Here is a 9,993-nt window from a genome sequence, read left to right as displayed (position 1 = left end):
TTTTTAATAAGTTCACTCAATATCAACAGCAACGTTCGAACTAATTGAAATCAGACTTTTTCTTATACATGTGACTATTTTTCTAATGTCATAAACTGAAACATATCCGATCTAAATCTGTTGTTCTAAATGGATTTTTTTTCCAAGATCCTAGCCAACTATGAATAGAACTAAGCAGTTTAACTAATTAGAGAATAGTTTTTTTTAAACATCCTTTTTTAAGTAGCATACAAATTACCATTTTTTATGGTAGAGCGCTGTTCATTTCTAAATAAGGAATAGATAAAAAATGTATATTAATTCATTCAACTTATCTGCTTCAACCGTCATGGCATATTCAACATTAAATGTTTAATAACAAAACCTATAAAATATACATAATGATTTGGTGTCTATATCGTTAAGCGGCGGACATTTGTCGTAAATACGGTTGTTGTTGTTTTAAACAAAATCGTATTCATCGGAAATAGTGGTTATTTAGAAGCTGTATACACAAAAACAGTTATCAGAAAAGTATTTTTTTCACCTATTTAGATATAAAAGAAACAAGTTGTTGAGGTCCTTACGTTGTCTTTGGACGAAATCCGATACAGAGGGTTTTAAAATTAAGCCTCAAATAACCCCTTTTTTAGTTAATTTGTCATTGACTTCACCTTCCAAAAGAGTTGAATAATTGTATTGTCCTAGAGTTTTGAATTATTGCAATGAAACCGGAGCCTAATTAAGGCACCCCACAAAATATGCGTTTACAAGATGTATTAAAGGGTTACATCCGCATTTAAACCATAACGCTTTATAATTTAAAATATTAATACATCAAATGCGGATTAACCTGATAGATTAAATAGGCTAGAAGAAAATAGTTTATGAGTGACGGGAAGGAAATCGGGCACTTTCACAAAAGCATTAATACAAATTACTTTTTTCTAATCTTTGCTAGGTTGTTTAGGCAGAGTATTCATAATTAATCTAAGTTTCAAATAGACAGCAACTGCCAGAAGACGAAAGGCGGAAGACTTTCGAAACGTCGTCCTCTACATTTGTAGGTTTCTACAACAGGCTGTCTATTTGAAACTTAGATTCATAATTTATTTCTATTCAATAAATCAAAGACACTTCAATGAACAAGTGATCAAATTGTGATTTTTAATGCAAACAAATTGTATTTTTTCAACAGATATTTGTGTCAACGTATGTATTTCAGAAAACAGCATAAAATGAAATTGCAATTAGAGTTTCTAATTTAAGTCTCCTTTCAATTTTAACCAACAGTTCAACGCTATTATAATAATGATAGTAGTCTTCAGATAGAAATGCTGTAGACTAAAGGCATTAAACATAGGTTGAATCTTAAAAACAACAGGAACTGAGAATGTTCAAACTGAACTTTAAAAATAATCCAATCCAAAACATTTTATCAATTCAAATACAATACCATTAATTTGAAACTAATATGACAGCTGAGTTTTTAGTTCTTTAATCGCATGCATGCAATTTTATGAAATAGCATTATAATGAGAGTTGAGTAAGTTGTATTAAAACAAATTTCAATATGCAAATCAGCAAGTCACACGACAATCACAGCCGGTATAAAGTCGCGGTGGAACGGAACGAATCAGAACTATATTATCACATTGCTTGGCATTACGAAGGTAGTGTGATGCTTTTGGGAAGTGTGTGCAACAAGTCATATCCCAGCCATTGTAAGCAAAATGCGTTATCTTGTAACAAGTGAGAATCCATGAACAGAAAAGTTAATGGCAAAAGCTACCCACGTGCTCCAAGCAACAGTACCCAACAGTATCTCTGTCTGAAAAAACAACAACAACAGATTACGGGCTCACCAAAATAAATGTTTTAGTCATAACCTTCCATTAAACTGTCACATACCAAGCAGTTGGAGAAAGAAGAAACGGCCATTTGTGCTCTTCCATTCGATTGAAACGGTTGCTGTATAAACACCGTCTCACGCTAGAAGGATTATGGAATGCTTGCAGAGAGGAGTGTACTTCTAAAAAGACAGCCCTACGACCGAGCCTTTTACTATGGAAAATACGCTGCAGGGCTGTTTTCAAGATGAGCAGTTTTTATATAGAGCATGATCGAAAGTGGCGAAATGGACTGCAACGACGTTTTGAGGCTCCAACAATTGTTTTAATATAACGTACTCAACTTTCTAATCATACAGTTTTAATCAGATTATTGGTCGTAATAAATAAACTTTCTACTTTTTATACATACCCATTATAAATGCGCTGTTTTTCACTAGTGAATACAAAGAATCAAAATTATGTACGTGAAAAACATCGTTCAAAGTCAATAAATAAAATATTCCTTATAGTCATATTTACAGAATACACCATGTTGATATATGTTAAGCTGCATGTTGTATTCTAGTAATTAACACTTTCTTAATCGAGGTTGTTGTTGTTATTTTAATTTTACAGTATAAGATGTAATCATTTGAAAAGACAGTATGCGATACGAAATATGTTTTTTTTTTCAGGCCTCTGTCGTTTTGCAAGTGATTATATTATAAGTTTCAGCTCGAGACAATAAATGTAATAACTGGTTCTTTAATTAAAAGGGGCAATTTTCTTATTATCAATAATAGAAATAAACGCCACTTTTAACACCAAATTGTTGCTTTTATTTAATTAGACACTCAACGTTTCGCTTTACAGCTTCTACAGGAGCGTTCACTAAAACATAAACCGAAACTGACAGTACAAAATATAAGAATTATTACTAAATAAGCTAAACTGTTTACAATTTTGTATTATTTGGTTTCGACCACACTTGAAGAGATAACCGATAACATTTTTTCACCTTTAAATTGTTTGTTTTTGTTTGTTTGTAATTAAGCACAAAGCTACACAATGGGCTATGTGTGCTATGCCCACCACGGGTATCGAAACCCGGATTCTAGCGTAGTAAGTCCGCAGACATACCGCTAAGCCACTGGGGGGCTTTTCACCTTTAAATTCTTGTTGTTTAGTAAATTATCTTAAGAGCAAGAAACACATTAAATACAAATCTTCTACTTTAAAAGAGGATGTCAACTTTATAACATGGAATAGCAGAACATAAAGTTTTAGGTTTCTAGTTCTCAAAATATGCAGTCTTGTCGTGTTACACAGTGGTGAACTTGCATTAGATCTCTAGAAAACTGAAGTCAATTATTATTTTAAAAGCGTTTCACATAAAAAAAATTAAAATGTTGTTGTTCTAATAAATCTTTTATTAGTCTCAAATATGGAAATGTTTGACTGATCTGCAAAGTACACTTATATTTCTTAAATATATTGAAAATATTAAATAGCTATGTTTTCACGAGATATGTAAACAGATGAAATTACATGCCCAATTATTAAGATGTATCGTCATTTTAAATTATATGCAGAAATTTTCACTATCTGCATAAGCATACGGAAATACACTTGGAAAATTCATATTTCCTATATCACATTGATAATAAAGCAAAATTTTATTAAGTTACATTAATACTTTTATTAATTAGTTTGTGATAAGTTAATGCTAGCGTTTTGATTTGTTTTTCTAACAAAGTGTACTATTTTGTGTTCCATAAGCTATAGGATTTTTACCAGTTCTCACTCCGTTTCACGAGGCTGTAGCTGATACCAGATGTCAACTAGACTCTCTCACCAAGACTGAAAAATAACCTTCAAGAAGAAGCGTATCGTGAGTCTGAGATTCCACGAAAGTTTCTGCACGTTGCCATGGAAACCAAATGTTTTTACTATCAGAACGGATAACTATCTTTTTTCTGTATAAATAGTGCTCTTTTTTATCTTGTAGTGTTTCTTGATGAATAATATATTTCATATGGAGCATAGCTTTCTTTCGTACTGAATGATCACAGGTCAACATGCGACTGAGTTATTGATAAGACAAAAAGCACGGCGAGCGAAGGAACTATTCTAACTTAGGTGTAGTATTATATGTATATTGTTGTTTATTTACATTTTAACATGTGAATATTCTGAAGAATCAAGATAGGTGTGGTCAAACTATTAGGTGGCACATGATTGACAGCTGACCTTGTCTACAAGTTCAATAGTCAGACTGAGGAGCTATAATCAATACAGCATAAAAATCAGGTTTTTATTATTGCTGTTTTTCTGAACATTAGATTGACCAACCAAAGAGCTCCTTTCTTTTATTTTTATTAACAGAATCAGATCTTGGTCAACGCCGTTGTTTGTTTTTGTTGTTTTTTTACAAACACTGTAATGGCACTTAAAAACGTTCTTAACTCTCATTTCCAGCCTTCCTGCTCCAGTTTCCGGTACCGCTTACGTAAATTAGACACAGGATCTTTAAAGAGTACAGGATCGAGGCGAAGACTTGATCTCACTAAAGGCATGTATGCAAATGTGTCAACAAAGGTGTTCATGCAGATCTGTCTTTGGACAAAATGGTCAGGGTCGTTCCAAGGAGTTGGGTACGTTTTGCCATCTGTTGCTATGGTTTCCTTGTATTGCTTTCGTTGGGTCACTTTGATTGGTGGTAAGTTGGTTACATGACTGACTAGAAAGTTCATCAGAATATCCTCACAATTCTGCGATTGGTCCACAGTTTTGTGCAATAGGTTGTGTAGATAGAAAGTGTACAAGTAGTTGTAGTACCTGAAAATAAACGATGCCAGATTATTGTCTATAAATTTTGTTTTCGATTTTACATTTTCTTCAGTCTGTAAAAAAACAACAAAAAGGAAACTGATTGCATTTAATATAACTTCAGAAATTGTGCATTGGTAAACAAAATTATTGTAGAGCTAGAGCTATAAAAAATTGTCAAATATAGGACCAGCAGATAGATCAGGGTGTCTTAAAAAGATGTTTACTTCATTGTTATTATTTAGAAGATAATATACAAGAGAGAGAATGAAGGACTGCATGGGTGAACTTATTAACACACTTAGTACGTTGTATCTCCAAATATGATGTTTATCAACTGATAAAAACTACATCAGAATTTTATAATTCACCGTTGTTGTTGGTCTTCTTCTATAAACAAAGAGCTATTGTTTTATCAAAATCTGCTTCTGCCGCGTTAATTGATAAACTCAGGCTTTGGATTTGTTTGTTTGCAATTAAGCACAAAGCTACACAATGGACTATCTGTGCTGTGCCCACCACGGATATCGAAACCCAGATTCTAGCGTTGTAAGACCGCAGACATACCGCTGTGCCACTGGAGGGCAGGCTTAGGAAAGGGTTTATGAAAAAATATGAAATAGAGTTTTTAATTACAACAAAAATTGATATACAATTTTATTTTTACGTGTTTATTTGACTAAGTAGTGTTTGTAGAATAACACTAGCGTATAGCCTGTCAAAAATGAGGGGCAATTACTACCACGACCACCCTATAGTATACCCTAACCTCACATTTCATAGCTAACTGAAATAAATAACTTTTGCGAAATCAAGCTTGACCAACAAAGGGGCAGAAAAGTATAGTTGAGGCAGTCAAACATCAATAAATTCCTTTGTGAGCCAATCAAAATTAAGATTATGCATGAAATGAATTCTTGGCGTATTCATAGAATAATTATTGGTAAGAATCAGTTAGGTTAACAACTTATAATATATAGAAAAGCCAATGCGTTTTGATAACATTGCGTTCCAACAGTGGCTTTTATGCCATGTCGCTTATCAACAAAAGTATAACCTAATACTGTTGTTAGTTTATGTACTGAAAGTATAAAATGAAATGTAGAGACAATAAAACTGGAAAAATTATATGTTGATTTCTTAATTTAGAGTCTCCTTTGATTAAAGAGGATTTTGTTTTACTAAAAACGTTGGTGATATCACAGAAAATAGCTTAATTCAGAAAAATTATATGTTGATTTCTTAATTTAGAGTCTCCTTTGATTAAAGAGGTTTTTTTTTTATACTAAAAACGTTGGTGATATAACAGAAAATAGCTTAATTCAGAAACTATTTAAATTTAGAATTGAATCGATATTTTTACTTTCATGATAAATTTTATGCACTTGGCTTTAGCCTAGGTGATCCCACACTACATCGTTACTATAGACCTATTATACCAACACTTATCAGGTTTCACGGCAACACTTCCTCTCAAGGCCCCTTGCACCCCCCGTCACTAAAATTGTAATGGGCAGACAATAATCGAAATATTCTATCCAGATAAATGCATTTTGGCTTTTATAACTCCTATTTAGAGAAATCAAGCGTGACGTGACGTGACACACAATGCCTTTTTGTATAAGATAGATAACATTTACGGGGGGAAAAGAGACTGTCTAATCGAAAGAACATAAAACACCTCAAATAAATGTACCCCTAATCATTTAAATATCTATCGAGCATTTCCTTAAGCTTCCTTAAATTTTCTGCTTTCATTACACCTAAAGGAAACCAATTCTAAAAACTAACCGCCCCATTAAAAAGTAAAACTGCCTAAACTGAAGATGAATCCTACCCTGCCAAAGTTTATATTTGTGTCCCTTTGCCCTACAGTTCTCGTCATTAAATACGAAGAAAATGATGCATCGATATCATCAATTCCCTTATAATCCTGGACACTTCACTCAAATCCCATCTAGCTTTTTCAAGATAAAACAATATTAAACATCTCAACTTGTCCTCGTATGACAAGATTTCCATTCCAGATATCACCCTAATAACCCTCCTCTAAACCCTTTCCAACAACTGAATGTATAAGGAGCCCAAGACTGAACATAGCACTCCAAGTGAGACCTCACCATGACTTATATAATGAAATAATAACCTATTTAGATTTATATTCAGTATTTCTGTAGTTACAGTCCCAACTCCTATTTACCCTACCACTAGCGTCATCACACTGCTTGGATGTTTTAAGAGATTGATCAAACAAAACACCGAGATATAAATATTTTACACTGTATAAAAGTAATAGTTTGGTAGAGATCTCATAACACTGAGACAGTGTGACATTAATTTGAATTTTTGAAAGAATAAATATCCTTATATTTACATCAAGATATGATTATGTTACAGTAACAGTAACCGAACTTAAACGAATTCACTGAGCATTGAATTAAAAAGATAACACCTACGAAAACTGCCTATCTGAAAGCAACATATATGGCTATAGATATGTTCGATCAATTATTTTATTATTTTGTATTCAAACGATTCAAAAAGTTCAGTAAGATACCATGAATTAAAAATATATTTACAACTAATTTACGAGTTTAGTATAAAGTTTCCCATATACTAAGCAACTTTAATGAAAATTTAAAGGCAGAAGAAATTAAATTTTCCATTGTTAAGAACCAGAAAGATTACACATCGTGGTAAAGTGTAAAATAATCTTGCGCAAATTGTGTAATAATGGCACTCTTTTTAATCACTCAGCAGTGTAAAGATGAATCTTTGTTTACATTAACCTTTCATATAGGGTTTTTATCTACGACATTTGAGTTAGTTGCTACAATATCTTAAGGTAGTGTCAATTATACTTACAGTTAATACATCAATGAAAAATATATTTGTTCGTTTCCATAACCAGTGTCTTAATGTCACTACGAACGAAGGATTAGATCTTAATGGTAACCAACAAAATTTAACAGATAAAACGATTTATTATTATTAACTGGGGAGTTGTTTGCTTATAACAATGGATATGCAGAATCAATGTTGTTGTTTTTTACAATATTTATAAGATAAACTCAATAATTCCAGCTAATTACCAGTTTACAAAAGTTTCCTTAAAAACCGTTTCAACAGTGGTTTCATTAAAAGTAGTTTGGGAGTAGATGTCAGTAAAAACCAGTAAACAATTGAGTTCCAGTAGATTCCAATAAGAACAGTAGATCAGTAGGTTAAATTTCGAGCAAATATATTAATAGATTCCAATAAGAACAGTACATCAGTAGGTTTAATTACGAACTGGTGGATTCCAGTAAGAACAGTACATCAGTAGATTCAATTACGAACTGGTGGGTTGCAATAAGAACAGTACATCAGTACGAACTGATGGATTCCAGTGAGAATCGGTAAATTAATGAATTTCCGTAAAAACCAGTAAACCAGTAGGAACTATTAATAACTAGAGTATCATCAGATTTAATTAATATTAACATATATACCAGCAAAAAAACATATACCAGTAGGTTCCAATAAAAAACAGTACACTAGTAAATTCAAGTGAAAAAGCCAGCATGCATTACGAGCCTACGAACCATGGATTCCATAAGAAACGGCACACTATTGAATTCTCGTAAAATCCAATATGCGAGTAAATTCATTAGAAGCCAGCACTTCATTGAAGTCCCGCAAGAATCAGTACGCTATCGGGTTCCATTCAGAACCAGTGCATCAACCACTAGGTTCCAACAAACAAGAACAAATCAGTGGCCAAAATACAACTGAACTAACTAGCAGTTTACGGCAGTTGTTTTGTGGTCAGCTGGCATTTTCAGTATGGAACCTTAGTTTCAATAAATCGCACTTGAAATATGACAGCAGTTTCAATTTAACATGTGTTCTTACCTGTGGTAGAAAGCAGCCCCTGTAAGGATCATCGAATATTCATTGGTCCACTTACTAGTATATCCCCAACAGGATTTACTGTCTTCCCAGTAATGTGATCGAGCAGGGTATCCAACAATCCTTTCTGGATATGACTGCCACACTTTAAAAGCAAAGTCCACCTGCAGAGATATTTAATAAGTGATATTATTTTGAATCATCTTCAGTTGGTTACTAATTAATATGAATCTCAAACGACACATTGCAAATCTGAAATAACTCCTTGTACTATAATAGCATGAGGAAATTTGACTTAAGTTGAAGTACAGTGTCTAATGATTATATTTTCTTGTTTGTAACGATAATGATTTAAAAAATAACAAACACATTCAAACTCTTCCTGAGCAGTCGAGTTGAAAAATAAGGATTAATCATGTTAGAATTATGTTTGACGGAAATTATATGTAGATTGATTGAAAGTTCAGCACAAAGTACCACAATGGGCTACTGTGCTGTGTTCACCACGGGTATCGAAACCCGGTTTTTAGTTATAAGCCTTCAGACTTACCGTTGTGCCATTGGGAGGCTCAAACAATTGATAAATCAACCAAGAACAGTTTTGTTGTTAAATCTTATTATCACACTACACTGTAAGTAGAAAACTGTAAACGAAAACAAGACTACCTCTTCTGTAGTGAGAACAGCGTCTTCATCCAGATTCAGTACAGCATCAGTTTGAACAAGAGGGTGTGGGTGAAAGCGAGAACTGATTGTCTACATGTAAAAAAAAAAAATCAAACAAAAGCATATAAAAACCTTACGCCCGACTCTTCAATTAGCTCTTTAACTCAATAAATTGTGTTATATTTCATAGATTACGCTCGCATATTTGTGTAGAAACACTGTTTCAGTAGTCTTGAAAGGATGTTGGAAGAAGGCTAGAGTAACATTAAAAGTGGTAAATATATTCAATGGCTGTCTTGTTTTGTTTGAAATATAACCACAAAACTTATTTTTCAAAGATCAGTATACAAATAACTCTGTTACCTGTGCTACACGACATAAGAAAAAGTCAAGAACAAAATAATTATTGTAGTTATAACAACCATCATATGTTGTACTTATCTTAAATTACTTATGATACGGTGAAAATATATGAACACTATTTTTTTAATTTTAGATCTTTTGATTGGAATTCAGAACCTTACGTCCTAACTTTTACATTATTTTAGAAGTTGGCTCTATTCATAATGGGCTATCTACGCTGTGCCCACTACCGGTATCAAAATCCAATTTTTAGCGTGTAAGCTTAACGCTAAGTCACTGAGGGCTTTTCTCATACCACTTGACCTCCTTTACGCACGGCCCGGCATGACCAGGTGGTTAAGGCACTCGACTCCCAATCTGAGGGTCGCGGGTTCGAGTCCCCGTCACACCAAACATGCTCGCCCTTTCAGCCGTGGGGGCGTTATAATGTGAC

The 9,993-nt window shown here is 33.2% G+C and overlaps 1 protein-coding gene across 1 annotated transcript in view; it reads right to left on the bottom strand.

Annotated features, from left to right (window-relative positions):
* Positions 1 to 1,129: 1,129 nt before the first annotated feature.
* The window catches only part of LOC106460090 (exostosin-1-like), a 71,759-nt gene continuing 62,895 nt past the window's right edge, over positions 1,130 to 9,993 (bottom strand). Inside the window, exons 6-8 of the mRNA XM_022386708.1 lie at positions 9,198 to 9,287; positions 8,535 to 8,695; positions 1,130 to 4,649 (exon numbers count right to left, since the gene is read on the bottom strand). Coding sequence (XP_022242416.1) covers positions 4,280 to 4,649; positions 8,535 to 8,695; positions 9,198 to 9,287 — 621 coding nt within the window. The 3' untranslated portion in view covers positions 1,130 to 4,279. The remainder of the gene's footprint in view (positions 4,650 to 8,534; positions 8,696 to 9,197; positions 9,288 to 9,993) is intronic.

The sequence above is a fragment of the Limulus polyphemus genome, unplaced genomic scaffold, assembly GCF_000517525.1.
Source record: "Limulus polyphemus unplaced genomic scaffold, Limulus_polyphemus-2.1.2 Scaffold706, whole genome shotgun sequence".
Lineage (NCBI taxonomy): Eukaryota > Metazoa > Arthropoda > Merostomata > Xiphosura > Limulidae > Limulus > Limulus polyphemus.
The sequence above is the reverse complement of the archived record's forward strand: the minus strand, read 5'-3'. Positions and strand labels throughout refer to the sequence as shown.